The sequence below is a fragment of the Bufo bufo genome, chromosome 2 (assembly GCF_905171765.1).
Source record: "Bufo bufo chromosome 2, aBufBuf1.1, whole genome shotgun sequence".
NCBI lineage: Eukaryota > Metazoa > Chordata > Amphibia > Anura > Bufonidae > Bufo > Bufo bufo.
Window position 1 is genome coordinate 257,814,026 of NC_053390.1, and position 24,892 is coordinate 257,838,917.

General features: G+C 42.4%; 1 protein-coding gene across 1 annotated transcript in view; it reads right to left on the bottom strand.

The window, feature by feature from the left end:
- The window catches only part of ACADS (acyl-CoA dehydrogenase short chain), a 70,434-nt gene extending 47,029 nt beyond the window's left edge, over positions 1 to 23,405 (bottom strand). Inside the window, exons 1-4 of the mRNA XM_040416493.1 lie at positions 23,265 to 23,405; positions 23,038 to 23,186; positions 4,569 to 4,718; positions 1,507 to 1,618 (exon numbers count right to left, since the gene is read on the bottom strand). Coding sequence (XP_040272427.1) covers positions 1,507 to 1,618; positions 4,569 to 4,718; positions 23,038 to 23,186; positions 23,265 to 23,316 — 463 coding nt within the window. The 5' untranslated portion in view covers positions 23,317 to 23,405. The remainder of the gene's footprint in view (positions 1 to 1,506; positions 1,619 to 4,568; positions 4,719 to 23,037; positions 23,187 to 23,264) is intronic.
- Between the last annotated feature and the right edge of the window lie 1,487 nt (positions 23,406 to 24,892).

Here is a 24,892-nt window from a genome sequence, read left to right on the forward strand (position 1 = left end):
CATCTTAAGCCCCCTACTCCATATCTTAATCAGCAACAAAGGGAGGAGGAGGACAGAAAATGACATCTATTGATGGCCACCACAGAAGGACAACTTTTGAGTCAATATATTGTGCTGCACTGTGGTGTATGTTTCTGCTAGGAGGGTATTTTGCGCTATGGTATTGCCCCGCCTTCTGTCAATTTGGACCCGCCTGCAACATGAGGACACTTTTTCATTTTTTTTTCCAGGGCCACTTCAACCCTTAGGATACCGGAGGTTTTTTCGTTTTTGCGTTTTCATTTTCCTTCCCTATCTTCCTTGAGCCATAACCTTTTTATCTTTCTGTTTACATATCCATATGAGGGCTTATTGTTTGCAGGCCAAGTTGTACTTTCTAATGAAACCATTTAATATGGCATACAATATAGTCGTAAGCGGGAAAAATATTCCAAATGGGGTGGAATTGTAAAGAAAAAACACAATTCCTCCACCGTTTTACGAGGTTTTGTTTCTACGTCGTTCCCCTTATGGCAAAACTGACCTGTGCCCTTCATTATCTGGGTCAGTACGATTACAACGATACCACATATGTATAGATTTTTTATGTCTAAATAGTTATGGCATCACCATAACTTTCATTTTTTTCGGGACGATCTGTAGTTTTTATTGCTACCATTGGAGTGGAGTGTGTGTGACCTTTTGATCACATTTTATTACATTTTGTTGGGTAAGAGAAGCGATGAAAAAAAATGTTGAATCAGCCATTTTGACCCCTTTTTTCATTACGCCATTAGCCAGATGTCTTTCCCCGCTGAGCCCATTGACTATAATGGGACCTGGGGGGGAGGGGGGATCCGGCATTAGTCAAAGCACCGTTTTTTTGTTCTGGCCAAAACCCTTTATAGTCAATGAGCTCCGTCAGGAAAAGGCAGTATCTGGCTATGCAGAATACAATGAACTCTGGCACACTGTACCTCTGCCGTAACAGCATGCTGGATGATTTTAACGCTAGTGTGAAACATAAGTGAAATTAGCATATTCATTCGTGAAAACACGATCCATGTGTGAGCAGTATTTCCCAGCCTGAACACTGCTCTTGTGAAGTGAACTCACAACATTGTAATGATTTATGATGGTGTGAATACCAGTCTCACCACCAATCTTCTGAACTGTTATCACATAATGAGGTGACTACAATTCAGTAGATCGGTAGTGAGACTGGAATTCACAACATCATAAACATCATCACTTTACTTCACAGGGGCAATGTTCAGGCTGAGAAATACAAACTGACTGGCCTCATCAGTGACATATCCCCAAGTGGAACGTGGTCCAACAGTGTCGTACAGCTTGGGGACATGTCACTGCTGTGGCCAGTCATTTTCTGCAATAATACATGTGACCCCACCCTGCAAGAAGTTTACATACAAGAACTGGAAGTGCAGAGAAAGCCTGAACCGAGTGGCAGGAAGCAGGTAAGTATACTCCCCTTCACAGGTCTCATTACATATGCAACTCACAAACCTGGTTCACTAAGTGCAAAGCAGCCGATCTTGTCCCCACTACAAAATGGAGTAATCCACTTCTTTTTCTGTTCTTCAGAGGCATTTTTGAGGACCGGCCCTAAATAAAGGGACTACAAAAACGCAGGTATGTAAATGACAAGATTAAGAATAAGTAGTCTGATTAGCACATTGTCTCACAAACATGTATCACATTAAATAAACCAGAAAACTCAGCAGTCTGAAAAAGATCTCATGCCCATCCCCTGTCTGTAAGATCAAATATGAGACTAATTCTAAGGCCCCTTTCACACGGGCGAGTATTCCGCGCGGATGCGATGCGTGAGGTGAACGCATTGAACCCGCACTGAATACCGACCCAGTCATTTCTATGGGGCTGTTCACATGAGCGGCGATTTTCACGCATCACTTGTGCGTTGCGTGAAAATCGCAGCATGCTCTATATTCTGCGTTTTTCACACAACGCAGGCCCCATAGAAGTGAATGGGGTTGCGTGAAAATCGCAAGCATCCGCTAACAAGTGCGGATGCGGTGCGATTTTCACGCACGGTTGCTAGGAGACGATCGGGATGGAGACCCGATCATTATTATTTTCCCTTATAACATGGTTATAAGGGAAAATAATAGCATTCTGAATACAGAATGCATAGTAAAACAGCGCTGGAGGGGTTAAAAAAAAAAAAAATCAAGAAATTGAACTCACCTTAGTCCACTTGATCGCGTAGCCCGGCATCTCCTTCTGTCTCCTTTGTTGAACAGGACCTGTGGTGAGCATTAATTACAGGAACAGGACCTTTGATGACGTCACTCCGGTCATCACATGGTACGTCACATGATCTTTTACCATGGTGATGGATCATGTGATGACCGGAGTGACGTCATCAAAGGTCCTGTTCCTGTAATTAATGCTCACCACAGGTCCTGTTCAACAAAGGAGACAGAAGGAGATGCCGGTCTACGCGATCAAGTGGACTAAGGTGAGTTAAAAATTTTTTATTTTTTTTTAACCCCTCCAGCGCTGTTTTACTATGCATTCTGTATTCAGAATGCTATTATTTTCTGTGAAGAAGTTTGGGTTTGGGTACCAAACATGCGCGATTTTTCTCACGCGAGTGCAAAACGCATTAGAATGTTTTGCACTCGCGCGGAAAAATCGCGGGCAACGCACCCGCACATTTTCCCGCAACGCCCGTGTGAACCCGGCCTAATAGAAAGCTGCCCATAGCAAAGAAATAAATAAAAATCACCATGCAGCAGCCATTTTTCCAGAGGCCAGATAAATTATGCCCATTAACCACTTAATTACCGGAATGTTTATCCCCCTTCCTTACCAGGCCAGTTTTTAAGTTGTAGCAATGGGCCTATCTAACTGCAAATAACTGATTAATTTCTGAGACAGCCTAAATGTATTTGATATTATTTTTCACGGGACGCCTTAGACCTTTCTTTTGTGCCATTAGATAATGGATATAATATTTAAAAAAAATAATATTTAAGGAAAAACTGAAAATTATGAAGAAAAATATTCTTTCAATTTTTCTTTCTATTACAAAAGGTTTAAAGACAAAACATTTCTAAAACCATCCCGTACGCTTGTACCCTGAAAATGGACACTATTTATGTAATTTATCTACTAGTTGGGCCCACCCAAAGACTTAAAAAGACTGGAGCGCATTTTGGCGGCCTGATTCTATGGCACCGTATTGGCAGAAAACTGTTATACAGCGCCAAAACGTTACAATCCCCTTCAAAGTGACTTTATGTTATTTTTATTTTATGTTATTTGCACTAAGGTATTCATTTGGACACTTTAAGGGTTTTTGTTTTGTTTTGGCATTTTTGAATGTGTTTGTATATTTTACGCAGAAAAAAAAACCCTGCTATACAAAATATAGCTAAAACAAATACACACATTTGTTTAATTTAAAAATCTAGGTATGTTTGTATATTTTACACATACAGATTCCACCCATACTATTGCTAAAACTAATAAATATATATAAATATTAATTTTTATTTTTATTTTTTATGAACAAAAAAGGGGCGGGATGTTTGTATGGGTGTGTGCGTAGTCTAATTACTATTGCTAATACTAGTAACTATTGCTATATTTTGTAATTTTTTTTTATTATTATTATTATTATTTTATTTACTTTTTTTAAAATGAATTAACCCCTTTCTGCCACAGTCAAGGCAGGAAGAGGTTAATTCCCAGCCATTTCATTTTAAAGCCAGCAGGTGGCACCCTCACATAAGAAAAAGCGCTCCCAGCCGGCTTTCAGCTTCTTCAATGTAATACAGGCTTGTAGCAGAGTGCTACAAGCGTGTATTCCAACCAGACCGCTCCAGCTGGCTTCCGGACTTCTCCCTGTGACCGCAGCTGTCTAATGACAGCGCGGTTACAGCGATCTGTGGTGGCATGGGCCTCCGGAAGATCGCGATGTAACCGGCACTTTTATACGTCAGGTTACAGATAAGAGCCTACCGCCGCGACGTAGAAAGTCGTGCGGCGGTAGGCAAGTGGTTAACTAACATTTACTCCGAATTTAAGAACTTACAAGAAATACAAGACCATTATGAAAATGTATTAGCAAAGCTCTTACTTTTATTTTATGTGTCTTCATTACTGCTGTCAAAGAGGGATAATTTCTAAAGCAAAATTACAAATACGTTGCTGCAGATCACAGACATTAGCCCCGGGTCTCTGCTGTGTGAAACAGAAAAAACCTAGCAGCTATTGGGCGCCAATTCCGCACCGAGGACCATCTGTAAAGACCCGACCAGCACTGTGCACATTCGGCTCTGTTCGGGAAGGGGCTAAAAGGGTATTCCCAACTAACATTTACAAGGTATGCCATAAATGTCTGATTGGTGCAGGTCACAGAATGGAGAGGTGGCTGTGCCTGTGCGACTCTCTATTCACTCCTATGGGAAGTAAAAACGCTTATAAATATCCACACTGGAATACCCCATATAAAAATCTATAAATCTGCTTCCACATTTTAATATTTTGGATGAGAATTGACGCTTATTCCCAAAAATTTAAAAGCTCTCTTTTCTCACATTGTTCACACTCATGATGACTCCAGTGGATGCACAACCACGGCTGATTTCTTCTAATGCAATAGCGTAAGCCAAGCAGTCAAGTCCTGCTCCACCTAGGTCTTCTGGGACTTCCACTGACAGTAATCCCATCTGTCCCATCTTCTGGACCTAGAGAGAGGAGTTGTATGAACCCAAAATGAAACAAATCATCAGTAAGTGCAAGTCCTTGCTGTTTCTAGTTTTAGATGACAAACCACAATTACCTAATTATGCAGAAATACAGGCATGTATCAGTGTCTGGAAAAGCTGAGCAGTAAAATCCATGATGGCCTAATTGTCATGACTAAATCTGTGCACACACATTAACCCCTTAAGGACATAGGACGTACCGGTACGCCCTATTTCCCGAGTCCTTAAGGACACAGGACGTACCGGTACGTCCTGACTTAAAATCTGTATTCCGGCGCCCGAGGGGTTAAACGGAACGGGATTTCGGCTGAAATCCTTCAGCCGGCATCCTGTGACAACGCCAGGGGGGGGTCATGTGACCCCCCCGTGTCGGCGATCGCAGCAAACCGCAGGTCAATTCAGACCTGCGGTTTGCTGCGCTTTTTGCAGTTTCTGATCCCCGCGGTCCCTGACCGCGGCGATCAGAAACTTTAGAGTGGCTAAAATCTATATTTTTCACCCCCCCCTGCACCCCTGCATGATTTGATGCCGGCAGGTGGTGCGGGGGGGGTGTCGCATGCGGTGGGGGCGTTGCGGGAGGTGCGGCAGGCGGGATCGCGATCCCCCGCCCGCCTCCCCATGAATGATCGTTGGCTTCTAGTGGGTATACCAGGGTGCCAGCACATTGCTGGCACCCTGGTATAAACGGCTGACATCTGTGCAGATGTCAGCCGTTTAACCCTTTCCATACCGACCGCTGTATGGAAAAAGTTAACTGTCATCGGTCAGGGAGCTCCCTCCCTCTCCATCGGGGGGCTGCTGTGCCTTTGCAGCCCCCCGATGGAGAGGGAGAGAGCCCCCAGAGAGCCCCCCTCAGCCCTGTGCTTACCCTTCCCCGTCTGCGAAGTTCTGAGCAGACGGGGAGGGTTCCCATGGCAACAGGACGCCTGCTCAGGCGTCCTGCTGTCCATGGTGCTGAACAGATCTATGCTGAAAGCATAGATCTGTTCAGTGTAAGTAAAATACAGTACAGAACAATATATATTGTACTGTACTGTATTATACAGACATCAGACCCACTGGATCTTCAAGAACCAAGCGGGTCTGGGTCAAAAAAATGTAAAAAAAAGTGAAAAAAGTTAAGATAAAAAAAAATAACATTTATCAATGAATAAAAATTAAAAAAATAAAATAAACTACACATATTAGGTATCGCCGCGTCCGTAACGACCTGATCTATAAAATGGTCATGTTACTTTCCCCGCACGGTGAACGCCATAAAAATAAAAAAATAAAAACTATGAGAAAATTGAAATTTTGCCCACCTTACTTCCCAAAAAAGGTAATAAAAGTGATCAAAAAAGTCGCATGTACGCCAAAATAGTACCAATCAAACCGTCATCTCATCCCGCAAAAAATGAGACCCTACTCAAGATAATCGCCCAAAAGCTGAAAAAACTATGGCTCTTAGACTATGGAGACACTAAAACATTTTTTTGGTTTTAAAAATGAAGTTATTGTATAAAACTTACATAAATAAAAAAAAATGTATACATATTAGGTACCGCCGCATCCGTGACAACCTGCTCTATAAAATTACCACATGATCTAACCTGTCAGATGAATGTTGTAAATAACAAAAAAAAAAAACGTGCCAAAAAAGCTATTTCTTGTTACCTTGCTGCACAAAAAGTGTAATATAGGAGCAACCAAAAATCATATGTACCCTAAACTAGTACCAACAAAACTGCCACCCTATCCCGTAGTTTCTAAAATGGAGTCACTTTTTTGGAGTTTCCACTCTAGGGGTGCATCAGGGGGGCTTCAAATGGGACATGGTGTCAAAAAAACAGTCCAGCAAAACCTGCCTTCCAAAAACAGTATGGCATTCCTTTCCTTCTGCGCCCTGCCGTGTGCCCGTACAGCGGTTTACGAACACATATGGGGTGTTTCTGTAAACTACAGAATCAGGGCCATAAATAATGAGTTTTGTTTGGCTGTTAACCCTTGCTTTGTAACTGGAAAAAAAATATTAAAATGGAAAATCTGCCAAAAATTTGAAATTTTGAAATTGTGTCTCTATTTTCCATTAAATCTTGTGCAACACCTAAAGGGTTAACAACGTTTGTAAAATCAGTTTTGAATACCTTGAAGGGTGTAGTTTCTTAGATGGGGTCACTTTTATGGAGTTTCTACTCTAGGGGTGCATCAGGGGGGCTTCAAATGGGACATGGTGTCAAAAAAACAGTCCAGCAAAATCAGCCTTCCAAAAACCAAACGGCGCACCTTTCACTCTGCGCCCCGCTGTGTGGCCGTACAGTAGTTTACGGCCACATATGGGGTGTTTATGTAAACAGCAGAGTCAGGGCAATAAAGATACAGTCTTGTTTGGCTGTTAACCCTTGCTTTGTTAGTGGAAAAAATGGGTTAAAATTGAAAATTAGGCAAAAAAATGAAATTCTCAAATTTCATCCCCATTTGCCAATAACTCTTGTGCAACACCTAAAGGGTTAACGACGTATGTAAAATCAGTTTTGAATACCTTGAGGGGTGTAGTTTCTTAGATGGGGTCACTTTTAGGGAGTTTCTCCTCTAGGGGTGCATCAGGGGGCTTCAAATGGGACATGGTGTCAAAAAACCAGTCCAGCAAAATCAGCCCTCCAAAAACAAAACGGCGCACCTTTCACTCTACGCCCTACTGTGTGCCCGTACAGTAGTTTACGGCCACATATGGGGTGTTTCTGTAAACGGCAGAGTCAGGGCAATAAAGATACAATCTTGTTTGGCTGTTAACCCTTGCTTTGTTAGTGGAAAAAATGTGTTAAAATGAAAAATTTGACAAAAAAATTAAATTCTCAAATTTCCTCCCCATTTGCCAATAACTCTTGTGCAACACCTAAAGGGTTAATAATGTATGCAAAATCAGTTTTGAATACCTTGAGGGGTGTAGTTTCTTAGATGGGGTCATTTTTGGGTGGTTTCTATTATGTAAGCCTCGCAAATCGACTTCAGACCTGAACTGGTCCCTAAAAATTGAGTTTTTGTAAATTTCTGAAAAATTTCAAGATTTGCTTCTAAACTTCTAAGCCTTATAACATCCCCAAAAAATAAAATATCATTCCCAAAACAATTGAAACATGAAGTAGACATATGGGGAATGTAAAGTCATCACAATTTTTTGGGGCATTACTATGTATTACAGAAGTAGAGAAACTGAAACTTTGAAATTTGCAAATTTTTCCAAATTTTTGGTAAATTAGGTATTTTTTTGTGCAAAAAAAAATAATTTTTTTGACTTCATTTTACCAGTGTCATGAAGTACAATATGTGACGAAAAAACAATCTCAGAACGGCCTGGATAAGTCAAAGCGTTTTAAAGTTATTAGCACTTAAAGTGACAATGGTCAAATTTCCAAAAAATGGCCTGGTCCTTAAGGTGAAAATGAGCCCGGTCCTTAAGGGGTTAAAGATGACCTGTCACCACAAAATGCAGTGCAATCTGCAGGCACCATGTTATAGAGCAGGAGAAGATGAGCAGATTGATATATAGTTTTGTGAGAAAAGATTTAGTAAAACCTGTCATTTATACCTCAGCAAATAAGATGCTGCCAAGTGTCTGGCTAATTCTCCTCATTGAAATAATCATGTACTGTATGCTTTGCCAAACGTGACTGTATCTGGGATAATTGAGAGAAATGGCTGATGATCTGACCAATCAGATTCAATTCACGTTGTGTCCACAAAGAATGGACAAATCCTCATGTGTAATGTGGACTATGCTGCGCGTTTCTGCCCTCTACATGGAAAGGGCTGGAATCAGCACCGCAGGTCAATGTCTGCTGGACACGTTTCTGCTATTGAGATACTTTGCTGCTACTGAATTCCGCTTGAGATTTTTCGCTGGAAAATCCATATTTTCACGACGCGTGGATGTACTCTAAGAGTAGGTCTATATATAGCTGCCACAGCATGACCGAGGTATGGTTTCACCACTGTTTACCTGCCAAATCGTATGTCCATTAACCCCTTAGGGACCCATGACGTACCGGTACGGCATGGTTCCCGAGTCCTTAAGGACCCATGAAGGACCGGTACGTCATGTATAGTTCCGATCTTCGCCGCCTGGCGGGCGGTGATCGTAATCCAGTACCTGCTCAAATCATTGAGCAGGCACCTTGGCTAAATGCGCGGGAGGTCCCGTGACCCCCCCCCGTGTCGGCGATCACCGCAAACCGCAGGTCAATTCAGACCTGCGGTTTGCGGCTTTTACCTGGTGCGGCTGTGCCATCGGGTCCCCATGGGGCTGTAGGGGGGACCCGATGGCATGGAAGGCAGCGCGATGCCTTCCTGAGGCATCTGCGCTGCCTTCCGGTGAAGAGCCTGTGAGATCCAGCCCCCTGGATCTCACAGGCCGGAAGCTGTATGAGTAATACACACAGTATTACTCATACAGCCAATGCATTCCAATACAGAAGTATTGGAATGCATTGTAAAGGATTAGACCCCCAAAAGTTCAAGTCCCAAAGTGGGACAAAAAATAAAGTGAAAAAAAAATGTTGAAAAAATAAAGTTTTCCCCAAAAATGTTTTAAAGTTTCAAGTAAATATAAACAAAAATTTCATTTTCCCCAAATAAAGTAAAAAAAAATTGGGGGGAAAAAAAAAAAGTATACATATTAGGTATCGCCGCATCCTTATCGACCGGCTCTATAAACATATCACATGATCTAACCCCTCAGATGAACACCGTAAAAAATAAAAACTGTGCTAAATAAACCATTTTTTTGTCACCTTACATCACAAAAAGTACAACAATCTAACCATCACCTCATCCCGCAAAAAATTAGCCCCTACCTGAGACAATCGCCCAAAAAATAAAAAAACTAAGGCTCAGAATATGGAGACACTAAAACAACATTTTTTTTGGTTTTAAAAAAGCTGTTATTGCGTAAAACTTGCATAAATAAAAAAAAAAAAGGTATACATATGAGGTATTGCCGCGTCCGTATCAACCGGCTCTATAAAAATATCACATGACCTAACCCCTCAGATGAACATCGTAAAAAAAATTAAAATAAAAACTGTGCTAAATAAACCATTTTTTGTCACCTTACATCACAAAAAGTGTAATGGCAAGCGATCAAAAAGTCACACGCACCCCAAAATAGTGCCAATAAAACCGTCATCTCATTCTGCAAAAATCATACCCTACCCAAGGTAATCGCCCAAAAACTTAAAAAATTATGGCTGTCAGACTATAGAAACACTAAAACATGATTTGTTTTGCTTCAAAAAAGAAATCATTGTGTAAAACTTACATAAATAAAAAAAAAAAAGTATACATATTAGGTATTGCCGCATCCGTGACAACCTGGTCTATAAAAATATCACATGATCTAACCTGTCAGATGAATGTTGTAAATAACAAAAAATAAAAACGGTGCCAAAACAGCTATTTCTTTTTATCTTGCCTCACAAAAAGTGTAATATAGAGCAACCAAAAATCATATGTACCCTAAACTAGTACCAACAATACTGCCACCCTATCCCGTAGTTTCTAAAATGGGGCGAATTTTTTGGAGTTTCTACTCTAGGGGGGCTTCAAAAGGGACATGGTGTCAAAAAAAACAGTCCAACAAAATCTGCCTTCCAAAAACCGTATGGCATTCTTTTCCTTGTGTGCCCGTACAGCTGTTTACGACCATATATGGGGTGTTTCTGTAAACTACAGAATCAGGGCCATAAATATTGAGTTTGGTTTGGCTGTTAACCCTTGCTTTGTTACTGGGAAAAATTGATTAAAATGGAAAATTTGCCAAAAAATTGCAATTCTGAAATTTCATCTCTATTTTCCATTAATTCTTGTGGAACACCTAAAGGGTTAACGACGTTTGTAAAATCTGTTTTGAATACCTTGAGGGGTGTAGTTTCTTAGATGGGGGGTCACTTTTATGGAGTTTCTACTCTAGGGGTGCATCAGGGTGGCTTCAAATGGGACATGGTGTCAAAAAAACCAGTCCAGCAAAATCTGCCTTCCAAAAACCATATGGCATTCCTTTCCTTCTGCGCCCTGCGGTGTGCCCGTACAGTAGTTTACGACCACATATGGTGGTGTTTTTGTAAACTACAGAATCAGGGCCATAAATATTGAGTTTGGTTTGGCTGTTTACCCTTGCTTTGTAACTGGAAAAAAATTATTAAAATGGAAAATCTGCCAAAAAAGTTTAATTTTGAAATTGTATCTCTATTTTCCAATAATTCTTGTGGAACACCTAAAGGGTTAACAAAGTTTGTAAAATCAGTTTTGAATACCTTGAGGGGTGTAGTTTATAGAATGGGGTAATTTTTGGGTGGTTTCTATTATGTAAGCCTCGCAAAGTGACTTCAGACCTGAACTGGTCCCTAAAAATTGGGTTTTTGAAAATTTCAGAAAAGTTTCAAGATTTGCTTCTAAACTTCTAAGCCTTGTAACATCCCCAAAAAATAAAATATCATTCCCAAAATTATCCAAACATGAAGTAGACATATGGGGAATGTAAAGTAATAGCTATTTTTGGAGGTATTACAATGTATTATAGAAGTAGAGAAATTGAAACTTGGAAATTTGCTAATTTTTGGTAAATTTGGTATTTTTGTATGCAAAAAAAATTTACTTTTTTGACCCAATTTTAGCAGTGTCATGAAGTACAATATGTGACAAAAAAAACTATCTCAGAAAGGCCTGTGTAAGTAAAAGCGTTTTAAAGTTATCAGCACTTAAAGTGACACTGTCCTTAAGGTGAACCTGTCGCCATGATTTTTCTCACAGAGCTGGGGACATGGGCTGCTAGATGGCCACTAGCACATCTGCAGTACCCAGGTCCCACAGCTCTCCGCGCTTTTATTGTGTTAAAAAAACCTTTTGAGTGATATGCAAATTAGCTAATATGAGTCCTGTAGCCGGAGATGAGTCAAGCGGCAAGGAGGAGATTCGGAGGACGCGGGGCGGTCCTGGGCTCCTTGACGCTTGACTCATCTCCGGCTACAGGACTCATATCAGCTAATTTGCATATCACTCAAAAGGTTTTTTTAACACAATAAAAGCGCGGAGAGCTGTGGGACCTGGGTACTGCAGATGAGCTAGTGGCCATCTAGCAGCCCATGTGCCCAGCTCTGTGCGCAAAATCATGGTGACAGGTTCGCTTTAAGGGGTTAAGGACCAGTTCAGGTCTGAAGTCACTTTGTGAGGCTTACATAATAGAAACCACACAAAAAAATTACCCCTTAAGGTGTTCCACAAAAATTAAAGGAAAATGTAGATGAAATTTCAGAATTTAACTTTTATGGCAGATTTTACATTTGAATCCATTTTTTTCCAGAAATAAAGCAAGGGTAAACAGCCAAACAAAACTCAATATTGATTACCCTGATTCTGTAGTTTACAGAAACACCCCATATATGGTCGTAAACTGCTGTACGGGCACACGGCAGGGCACAGAAGGAAAGAAACGCCATATGGTTTTGAAGGCAAGATTTCACTGGGATAATTTTAAGTTGCCATGTCACATTTGAAGACCCACTAATGCACCCCTAGAGTAGAAACTCCAAAAAAATGACCCCATTTTGGAAACTATGGGATAAGGTGGCAGTTTTGTTGGTACTATTTTAGGGTACATATGATTTTTGGTTGCTCTATATTACACTTTTTGTGAGGCAAGGTAACAAAAAATAGCTGTTTTGGCACTGTTTTTATATTTTGTTATTTACAACGTTCATCTGACAGGTTAGATCATGTGCTATTTTTATACTAAAAAATATGACTACTTTTTTTAGTTGTTTGTTTCAGTTTTACATAATAAAGCATTTTTGAAAAAAAAAGTTAATATTCTGAAAGCCTTAATTTTTTATTTTTTGAGCGACTGTCTTATGTAGGGGCTCATTTTTTGCGGGCTGAGATGTCGGTTTGATTGTTTTTTTTTTGGGGTGCGTATGACTTTCTGATCGTTTGGTATTACACTTTTTGTGATGTAAGGTGACAACTAATGGCCATGTGATATTTTTATAGAGCAGGTCGTTACGGATGTGGCAATACTTAATATGTATACTTTTTTTATTTAAGTTTTACACAATAATATCATACTTGAAACAAAAAAAATGTTTTAGTGTCTCCATAGTCTGTGACCCATAGTTTTTTTTATTTTTTGGGCGATTTTCTTAGATAGGGGCTCATTTTTTGTGTGATGAGGTGAAGGTTAGATTTGTACTATTTAGGGGGGCATACGCCTTTTTGATCGCTTGGTGTTGCACTTTTAGTGATGTAAGGTGACAAAAAAACTTAATTAGACTTACCGGTAATTCTGTTTCCTTGAATCCACCATGACGGCTACACATGAGATTGACCCCTTGACCTCTGTAGGGGCAGGAACACCGAGTTTAAAAGCCCCCACCCACTCTCACCCCTCAGTGTTTACAAATTACCCAAGTGGGTGCAAAATTTTTTTAATTTTTTTTTGTGTATTACTTCATACTCCATATCTGAACAACTAAGGGAGGGAGTATATGAGCTGTCATGGTGGATTCAAGGAAACAGAATTACCGGTAAGTCTAATTACGGTTTTCCATTTTATCCACCATGAAGGCTACACATGAGAACTACCAGATTAATCAGTAGGAGGTGCAACTGCTTGCAGAATTTTCTGGCCAAAGGTCAGATCTGTAGAAGCAGAGACATTTAGACGATAATCCTTAATGAATGTATTTATACTTGACCAAGTAGCGGCCCTACATATCTTGTCAAGAGACACCCCAGCTTTTTCTGCCCAAGAAGATGCCATTGCCCTGGTGGAATGGGCTTTAACGGTAAAAGGATTTGTAAGACCCATTATGGAGTAAAAGCAGGATATCATGGTCTTTATCCAACGACCTATGGAAGCTTTGGAAACCTTCTTCTCTTTATTGTGACCTGCAAACTGAATCAGAAGATTGTCATCCTTCCTAAACTCCTTAGTGGCCGACAGGTACTGGATAATTGTCTCCATTACATCTAGGTGATAGAACTGTTCTTCTGACTGGTTTTGTGGGTCTGTACAAAAGAAGGTAAGAGGATTTCCTGGTCTCTATTAAAATCAGAGACCACTTTTGGAAGGAAACCAGGATCAAATCTCAGCTCTATCCTGTCAGGAAATATTGAAAGATAGGGTTCTCTGCAGGAGAGGGCCTGAATTTCCCCCAGGCGTCTAGCTGATGTTATAGCTATTAGGAACGCTGTTTTAAATAAGAGGTGTTTAATTAAAATGTCCGATATAGGGGTAAATGGGGTAAATTTCATTAATCCCCTAAAACCAAGTTTAAATCCCATTGAGGGACTTTTGAGTTAAGGATGGTCTCAGTCTAGATGCAGCTCTTATGAATCTTTTTATCCATCTATGATCGGCTAAGTTTTTACTATAGAAGGCCCCTAAGGCGGAGATCTGGACCTTTAGTGTACTTGGTCTAAGACCAAGATCCAATCCCCTCTGAAGGAGATCTAGAATTTTCTGGATACATGGGGATGACATATCCCCCAACCAACTACAGTATCTTTTCCAGATTTTAAGATATATAGCTGAGGTGACCTTCTTCCTACTAGCCTTCAATGTATTTATAACTTTGTCCAAGAGCCCCTTGCTTCTCAGGATCCAGGCTGACAGCTTGAAAAGGCTAGGATTCTGAGGAAGAATTGGGCTCTGTGACAGAATGAATTTTTGCAATGGTATTTTCAAAGGTTCTTCTAGAGCTATTTTCTTTAGGATAGAGAACCAGCTTCTTTTGGGCCAGTAGGGGGCTATTAATATCACCGTTAGTAAACGAGTAAGCTAGGTCCCATGTCCATTTTACTGAAAAGGCTTCTACTGCCAACGGTTTTTCTCTGGGATTTAAGGAACAGAAACACCTTACTTTTGCATTTGTTTTTGAGGCGAACAAGTCTATTTGTGGTACACCAGATTTTTAGGAAATCCCCTGAAAGATTTCTTGGTTTAATGACCACTCCCCCAGGTCTAATGTTCTTCTGCTCAGATAATCTGCCTCTAGGTTTTCTGATCCCTTCAGATGGATTGCTGTAATGGAAAGAACAATAATTTCTGCCCAAGAAAATATTTTTTCCGCTAGCAGTCTCAAGCCTGGAGATCTTATGCCTCCTTGATGTTTTAAATAGGCAACAGTCGAGGTATTGTCCGAAAATATTTTCAGATGTTTTTGGGTAACATTGCTTGAGATGTTTTTAGGGTTTCCCAGACCGCTCATAGTTCTCTGTAGTTTGAGGATCTGTTTCTTGCTTCTTCTGACCACTTGCCCTGCCAGCTTGAGGAAGCCACTTTTGCTCCCCATCCGGAACCGCTTGCATCTGTCATGATCTGGCACAGATAGTCAGGCTACGCCTTTTGATAGATTCGTCCTTTCCTTCTACCAGTTTAAATCTAACTTTACGTGGTAAGGGATGCTCATCTTTTTGTCTAGGGAGAACTGCTTTTTGTCCCATTTCCCTAGAATCCAGGATTGTGTTATTCTGGTGTGAGCTTTGCACCATGCAAGTGCTGTAATGCATTATGTCATCAGTCCCAGGATGCTCATAGCTCCTCTGATAGAGCACTGTTTATGAGATTGGAAGTTCTTTATTTTCTCCCTGAAAGACTCCATCTTTTCCTGTGGGATGGATGATTGTTGGGAAACTGAATCTAGCATTACCCCCTAAGAACTTTCTTTTTGATGACTGTATTAGGCAAGATTTTTTTACATTTATCAACCAGCCCAATTCCGAGACTTTTTGTAGCACATATTCAGTTTGTCTGGTCGTTTCCAGTTCTGAGTTTCCTACTATAAGGAAATCGTCTAAGTAAGGAAAGATTTGTAGCCCTTCTAGTCTAAAGGGAGATATCATTTTGACTACCAGCTTTGTGAAGACCCTTGGGGCTAATGATATACAGAATGGTAGAGCAATGAATTGAAAATTATTGATTATGCTTAGTTTTTTAGCGCAAATCTGAGATATTTTTGTGATTTTGTATTGATAGGAACATGGTAGTAAGCATCTTTTAGGTCAATGGATGTCATATAGGCTCCCTTTTTGATTAGGGGGATGATTGACGAAATTGACTCCATTTTGAATTTCCTGTAAGTTTATAATAGTACAGAAAGAGCCGTCACGGTTTCTGGACGATGAATAATTTTGAATAGAAGCCCTTTCCTCTTTCCGATTCGGGTACTTCTACCACTACTCCCAATTTTTTTAAAGTCCAGGCCCCCTGCCAAATTTTTGATAACTCGTTCTAACTGTGGGAAGTGATTTGAAATCTTCTTGGAGGGGTTGAGGAAAATTCTATCTTGTAACCATTTTTCACGATGTCTAAATCCCAGGGATTTTGGGTTACAGCTTCTCACTGGCTCAGAAAATTCCTCAACCTTCCTCCTACCCTGGCATCATTGTTTTAAATTTTTTTGTTCTGGGGATTAAGGCGAAAACCTCTACCTTTGCCCCCTTTCTGATGGCTAAACGGGATGTTGGAGCTCTTTCCCCTATTAGGATTTGGACTGTGAACTAAAGGGATGAAAAAGGTTTCCTCTCTGGGAACCCTTTCTTTTACGGGCCCAAACACGTATTCTCCTGAAAAAGCAATGGCGCACAATTTTGGCTTGGAGTTTCTGTCACCTCCCAAGGATTTCATCCATTGTGCTCTTCTTGCAGAATTTGACAGAGCCGCATCTTTAGCAGCGAATCTGACTGATTCTGCGGAGGCGTCAGCCAGAAAAGCTGTGTCAGTCCTAAGAAGGGGGATGGAGATTTTCTCTCTGGGAGTTTTATTTTTTATATGGTTTTCTAATTCATTGAGCCAAAAATACATGGCTCTAGCCACAGAGGTTGCCACTATATTTGTCTTCACCCTAAACATGGAGGCTTCCCAATATTTCCTCAGGAGGGCATCTGCCTTCCGTTCCATGGGATCCCTTAGCTGTGACGAATCCTCGAATGGCAGGGAATTTTTTTTTAACAACTTTTGCCACCTGAACGTCAATCTTTGGGGTTTCATAAAAATTTTTTATTTCAGCCTGGTCAAATAACAGCCTATTTTTAAACTCCTTAGGCCTCTTTCACACGGGCGTTGCAGGAAAAGGAGCGGGTGCGTTGCGGGAACATGTGCGATTTTTCCACGCGAGTGCAAAACATTGTAATGCGTTTTGCACTCGCGTGAGAAAAATCGCGCATGTTTGGTACCCAAACCCGAACTTCTTCACAGAAGTTCGGGCTTGGGATCAGTGTTCTGTAGATTGTATTATTTTCCCTTATCACATGGTTATAAGGGGAAATAATAGCATTCGGAATACAGAATGCATAGTAAAATAGCGCTGGAGGGGTTAATAAGAAAATAATTTAACTCACCTTAATGCACTTGATCGCAGAGCCGGCATCTCCTTCTGTCTTCATCTTAGCTGTGTGGAGGAACAGGACCTGTGGTGACGTCACTCCGGTCATCACATGATCTTTTACCATGGTGATAGACCATGTGATGACCGGAGTGCCGTCACCACAGGTCCTGTTGCATTACCATGAACAAAAAACAAAACAAAAAAAAAAATTTTTCTTTTTTGTTCATGATAATGCAAACGGATCCGTTTTGAATTTACATTGAAAGTCAATGGGGGACAGATCCGTTTGAAAATTGAGCCATACTGTGTCAACTTCAAACGGATCCGTCCCCATTGACTTACATTGTAAGTCTGGACGGATCCGTTTGCCTCCGCACGGCCAGGCGGACACCCGAACGCTGCAAGCAGCGTTCAGGTGTCCGTCTGCTGAGCGGAGTGGAGGACAAACGCTGCCAGACTGATGCATTCTGAGCGGATCCGCCTCCACTCAGAATGCATTAGGACTGGACGGATCCGTTCGGGGCCGCTTGTGAGAGCCTTCAAACGGAACTCACAAGCGGAGCCCCGAACGCTAGTGTGAAAGTAGCCTAAGATGAAGACAGAAGGAGATGGCGGCTCCGCGATCAAGGTGAGTTAAATTATTTATTTATTTTTAACCCCTCCAGCGCTATTTTACTATGCATTCTGTATTCAGAATGCTATTATTTTCCCTTATAACCATGTTATAAGGGGAAATAATAATGATCGGGTCTCCATCCCGATCGTCTCCTAGCAACCGTGCGTGAAAATCGCACCACATCCGCACTTGCTTGCGATTTTCACGCAACCCCATTCATTTCTATGGGGCCTGCGTTACGTGAAAAACGCACAGAGGAGCATGCTGCGATTTTCATGCAACGCACAAGTGATGCATGAAAATCACTGCTCGTGTGCACAGCCCCATAGAAATGAATGGGTCAGGATTCAGTGCGGGTGCAATGCGTTCAACTCACGCATCGCATCCGCGCGGAATACTCACCCGTGTAAAAGGGGCCTTAGAGATTCCCAACCTTCTTTCTGGATCAGTTCATTCATCAAGGATCATGTCCTTAATGTTTTCATTTATAGGGAATACTTAGTCCCCCAAACATCTCGTCTTGTACTGACCGGGGTTTTTGGATATCTTCAATACCCATACTGCCCTTTGTAACTCCTCCATATCCTCAGATGCAAAGTAATGTTTATTTTCGTCTTCCACAATTTCCCCCTCTGACAATACATCATCTTCAATATTATGTCTAGAGGTGGAAGCCTCCTCGTCCATGTCCTCATGATCATAGGAGGATGAAGCTGACAACCTGGATTTTTTTGGCAGGAGGTGTAGGAGGAACTGGAGTAAGGGAGGCCAGGGAGGATTTAATTTCATTTTGAATCATAGATTTAACCTCCATAAGGATAGATGGTTGCTCTTCCTTTACAAGCTCACTAATGCAAGATCTGCAAAGTTTCTTTTTATAATTTTAGTTTTTTTGTTGCGCATCTTGCGTATTTGGATTTAACTTTAGACTCTTTCACTCCCTATAAAAAGAAGAGCAACCAGGTATCAGAATTTTCTAAATCACATGAAGAAAAAAAAATGCTGATATTTTTCCACACATGGGAACTCAAAGCAGGAGCAGCCGAAGGTGGGTCTGTACTTTCCGTGTGGCTTCCAGGGGGTTCAGGAGCTGACATGTTGTAGCTTCTCCGGGAGCAGGAATCAGTGGAAAAAGAGGTTGACAGAATTGGCTGCTCTTTAATTCCTAGAGCGGCGTCTGACATCACAAGCGCACGCGCGCTCCCCACATGTTCCCTAGCTTCCGATCGGCGTGCAACATGCTCCTTTCCTCTGGTCTGCTTCATCACTAAAGGGAAGGAAGACCATGCGGCAAGGAGTGATTACAGGCCCCCGCTCTCAGGGACGAGAATCGACTCCTGTATTTTCCTCTGCCCAGATTTAGTCACTACCGCAGGAGGGCAGAAGGGAAGGAGGAAAAAAAAGACAACCCCCGTTCCTTAAAGGTAACTGTGAATAAGATTATAAAAAATTAAAAAAAACTTCACCTCCCAAAGGGAGGTCTCTCTGTGAGATGCCCCATAGGGACAGGAAACACTGAGGCGTGAGAGTGGGTGAGAGCTTTTAAACTCTCTGTATTCCTGCCCCTACAGAGGTCAAGGGGTCAATCTCATGTGTAGCCGTCATGGTGGATGAAATGGAAAATGGCATTTTTGACACCGTTTTTTTATTTTTTTATGGTGTTCATCTGAGGGGTTAGGTCACGTGGTATTTTATAGAGAAGGTTGTTACGGACACGACGATACCTAATATGTCTATTTTTTTTTTTTTAACTTACATTTAACACAATAACAGCATTTTTTTTTTTTTTAAATATGTTTTGTGTCTGCATAGTCTGAGGCGATTTTTTGGGGCGATTGTCTTAGGTAGGGGATAATTTTTTGCGGGATGAGGCAATTGTTAGATTGGTACTATTTTGGGGGGTATACGCCTTTTTGATCGCTTGGTGGGGCTCTGTTAGTGACAAAAAAAAATTGGGGTTTTTTAGCACAGTTTTTATTTTATGTTTTAGTCGGTCACAGATGCGGCGATACCAAATATGTCTTGTATGCTCACAACCTGCCTGTGAGACCCAGCCTAAGGGATGGATCTCACAGGCTTCCATAGAAGACAAGCCCCGATGCCTATGGAAGGCATCGGGCTGCCTTCTCGGCCATCGGGTCCCCGTCTCTGCAGCGCGGGGACCCGATGGGGAAACGGAGGGCACGCGTAACCTCCACAAACCCCGTTGTTCTCGGCTTTGACCGCAGCATACAAGGGGTTAATACGCCGACATTGGCGTTTTCACCAATGCCGGTGTTTTGCCACTTTTCTATACCCGGACAAAAGTCTATACCCGCAAGTGATGTAGCTGCACCGGAAGTCACGCGGACGCATTGGAATCAGCTGGAGGAGGGTGTGTGCGGGCTGCGCAAGCGCATTCTGCTAAAGTATGTTAATCTGGCAGAACGCCCCTGCATTTTCCCAGCCCTCCATTTCTTTACTAGCCATCTCTTTCTTTACTATCCATCTCTTTCCTTACTATCAATGGCGGTACAGAGTTAGCTTTAGCAAATGCCGAGCGCAGCGAGGCCGATGCGTTGCGAGCGAATCGAGCCCGCGAGGGTACAAATTAATGTAGATTACGGGCTCGCGGCGTTATGCCAGATTACTATACTTTAGCCGAATGCGATTGCGCAGCGCGCACACCCCCTCCTCCAGCTGATTCCAACGCATCCACGTGACTTCCGGTGCAGCTACATCACTTCCGGGTATAGACTTTTGTCCGGGTATAGAAAAGTGGCAGAACACCGGCGTATGCAGCAGGGGTCCGGCTGTCAGCGACTGAGGGACTCCTGCCGCTGATTTGGCGGGCGTAGCTCTTGCACCTGCCCGATCAGCCTGCCGTACATGTATGTCACTGGTCCTTAAGTCACGTCCAGCTGTGACGTACATGTACAGCAAGAGTCCTTAAGGGGTTAAAAATATGATAAACATAAAATGTGATTTAAACAATGTCATTTTCTGATGACACTTTAAAGGGGTTGTCCGGGTTCTGAGCATTTTCACCAAGGCAGCCCCCCTGACTTGAGCATCGGAGCAGTTCATGGTCTGATGCTCTCTTTTGCCCTGCGCTAAATAGCACAGGGCAAAGGCATTTTCCGGAGTTCCGTTGACATACCAGGCTCTCCATGTGGCTGCCAAGAAGCCTGGTGACGTCACCGGCACTGATGGGCAGGCTTTAGCGCTGCCCTAGCCGTTTGCTAAAGCACGCCCATCAGAGCCGGTGATGTCACCGGACACACTGCCGGGCGGAAGCTTCCTCCCGGCAGTGTGTTATTGCAAATAAAATAGCCCTTGCCCTGCGCGGGCAAGGGAGCGCAATGGAGCATGAGATGCTCCAATGTTAACATCAGGGCCTGGGTGAAAATAAGGGTATGTCCGTGTTCAGCTTTGAACCCGGAGAATCCCTTTAAGAATCTGAAACCGGTGCTGATCTGCAATAAAACCACACCTCAACCTCTACCCATGGACTCACCCTAGACTAGCCTGGACTGGCCTTTCAAACGGTTTGCCAGGGAGTAAGATATTGATGACCCGTTCTCAGGATAGGTCATAAATATCTGGTCGGTAAAGGCCAGTCACTCAGCATCACCACCGATCATCTGTTTGAAGAGGCTTCACACAGCTTACTAAGCACAGCACCAACCACTGCGTAGGGGCTGTGCATGGTATTGCAACTTAGACCAATTCACTTGAATGGGACTGAGCTGCTTCTAGGCTACGTGACCAATGAATGTGACATCACAAGCCTAGGACCAGGACACAGTGCTCACTGGAGGGCCTAGGCCTCTTCAAACAGATGATTCACCGATCAGATATTGATCACCTATCCTGAGGTTAGGTTATCATTATGTTTCCCCCCAGAAAACCACTTTAAGTACTGATACGTTGTTGCAACAGCCTATATTGTCATTCTGTCATCATGGAACGAGGCTGAAGTTGATTTCTTAGTTGTCAGTTTCTTATTCACATCATTTTTTTTAAAGAATTTTGAGGAGACCTTATCAACAGTAACAGAAGAAGTTGCAGTGAGCGGTCCTCAACATAAATCAGTTGAAAGTGGCATTAAAATACAAAAGATGGGCACAAAAAAAGAGTAATTTAAGGAATTAAATGAATTTAGGCCAGTGATCTCGCACTGCCAACATACAGAGGGTGATGCCCTGCATCAGATATAGTATTGTTCAGCCTGGCCCGAGCATATTCTGGGCATGAAAACTGGCATCAAAGTGGACAGACGGACACTTGTCACTGATTTGATCTTATTTAACCCCTTAAAAACATCAGTTACTTATTCAAATCAGTGAAAAGTGTTCATCTGCCCACTTTGATGCCAGTTTTCATGCCCAAAACCTGTTTGGGACAGGATGAACTCTACTGTATCTGATGTGGGGCATCACCCGCTATATGTTGGCAGTGTGAGATCACTGGCCCGAATTCATTTAACCCCTTAAAATCATCAGTTACTTATTCAAATCAGTGAAAAGTGCCTGTCTGCCCATTTTGATGCAGGTCTTCATGCCCAGAACCTGTTCGGACCAGGCTGATCTCCACTGTACCTGATGCGGAGCGTTACCCGCTGTATGTTGGCAGTGCGAAATCATTGGCCTGAATATATTTAACCCCTTAAAATCATCAGTTACTTATTCAAATCAGTGAAAAGTGCCTGTCTGCCCATTTTGATGCAGGTCTTCATGCCCAGAACCTGTTCGGACCAGGCTGATCTCCACTGTACCTGATGCGGAGCGTTACCCGCTGTATGTTGGCAGTGCGAAATCATTGGCCTGAATATATTTAACCCCTTAAAAACATCAGCTACTTATTCAAATCAGAGAAAAGTGCCTGTCTGCCAACTTTGATTCCAATTTTTATGTCCAGAACCTGTTTGGGCCAGGCTGAACTCCATTGTATCTGATGCGGGGCATCGCCCTCTGTATGTTGGCAGTGTGTGATCATTGGCCCGAATTCATTTAATTCCTTAAATCACATTTGGTGCCCACTTCAATGCCCATCTTTTGTATTTTAATGCCACTTTCGACTGATTTATGTTAAGGACCGCTCACTGCAACTTCTTCTGTTACTGTTGATAAGGTGTCCTCAAAATTCTTTCAAAAAATAAATATATACATATATATACAAATGATGTGAATAAGAAACCAACTTCAGCCTTATCATGGAGCTGTAAATAACTGCACCCATTGTACAGAACTGGGCAGGGGGCAGAGACACTGGTGTTCTCAGTATAAGCAGAGGGCATAGCAGGCAGTAGGTGAAAGTGCAGGAGCGGGCTCGGCTGTCACACCTGCTCGCTCGGGTAGCGGTGCTCTCGGTCCAGCTGGCCTGCTATGGGCTGGAGCTCTTTTTCGGCAAATTCCCTGCATGTGTCCCGCAGCATGCTATGAACGTCCGGTAAGTCCACGCTCTGATACACCGTGTGCAAGCACCGGGGAGCTGTGGAGACAACACAGAGAACTTAGTCAGCTGTCGGGCAAACGTCACCTCAAGGTCACTAACCACACCCCAGCTCACCTGAGTGCAGCGGCCGCCATGCCCTGCTCAGGGCCGTAATACCCCGTAACATGTCTGCTCTGCTGTCCCCTCACCACCCTGGAGTAGGGCCACTGCAGCTGTAACCAGGCCCCGCCCCTCCCTGACGTCCTCGTGAAGCACCACCTATCACTTGACGTAGCGTAAAAGGAGTCACGTAACAGATGTAAATACATGGTCAGGTGACTGGACTTCGAGGCTAGTGATTGGTCAGGTTTTGCCTCACACGTCCTCCATTTACAGGCAGATTCCTAATGAAACAGTTCAGACTAGAGAGTGGGTAAAGCAGGCTAGAATGGAGTGGGGGAAAGGAAATCCTACTCTTTTCTCCCCATGTACCCTACTACATGTATCATACGGTATAATAGATGCAGTGGACCGATATGCGAGATATGCAGTTTAATAGAGAGTTCTGAAATGTGAGGTAGAAGGTAGAATAGATGCAGTGTGTACAGATATCAGTACACTGCGGTATATACTATATATGTAAGGTATGAGTTATAATGCACTGTGTACAGATATATACAGCAGTGTACCGATATGTGAGATACAAGGTAATAGATATGGTGGACACAGCAATATAGTATATACAGCAGTGTACTGATATGTGAGGTACGAGGTATAATAGATACGGTGGATACAGGTATGTAGTATATACAGCAGTGTACTGATATGTGAGGTACGAGGTATAATAGATATGGTGGGCACAGGTATGTAGTATATACTGTGAGGTATAATAGATGCACTGATATGTGAGGTATAATAGATGCACTGATATGTGAGGTATAATAGATGCACTGTGTACAGATATATCGTATATACAGCAGTGTACTGATATGTAAGGTACGAGGTATAATAGATATGGTGGGCACAGGTATGTAGTATATACAGCAGTGTACTGATATGTGAGGTATAATAGATGCACTGTGTACAGATATATCGTATATACAGCAGTGTACTGATATTTGAGGTACAAGGTAATAGATATGGTGGACACAGCAATATAGTATATACAGCAGTGTACAAGGTATAATAGATGCAGTGTGCATATGCCGTATTTTTCGCCCCATAAGACGCACCTAGGTTTTAGAGGGTGAAAATAGGAAAAAAATAATTTAGAAGTCTATGGGCTGCATAACGGATCCGTCCCGTTTCCATTATGACAGAATGAATAACGCAATGACTCTAAAGGCATTCTTTTATGCATTCCATCATAGAATTGTTATTGTCCATGGAAACGGAATCCATAACGCAGTTCTGCTTTTACCACCAAACGAAGTGTTAGCGAATTTCAAAATATGAAATTCGCTCATCTCTAGTCACTTTATTTTGGGGGGTCACTTTATTAAGAGTGGGGTAATTTTATTAGAATTGGGGTTATTAGGGGTACCTTAGGGAGGGCAGGGCACAGCTTTCACAGCGCACATAGCCAGGAGCAGTCACGTGTGAAGACAGAGAGGCGAAGCAGGCATGTGTGACAGGGAAGTCTGCTCCGCCCCTCGTCTGCCTGCTCCCGCGTTCCCATTCAATTGTCCTCCTCCATAACAGCGCATCACATTCGGGCCGGCCGGTCCCTACCACCCAGCACTTGCTGCAGCTGGCCGGCCCTT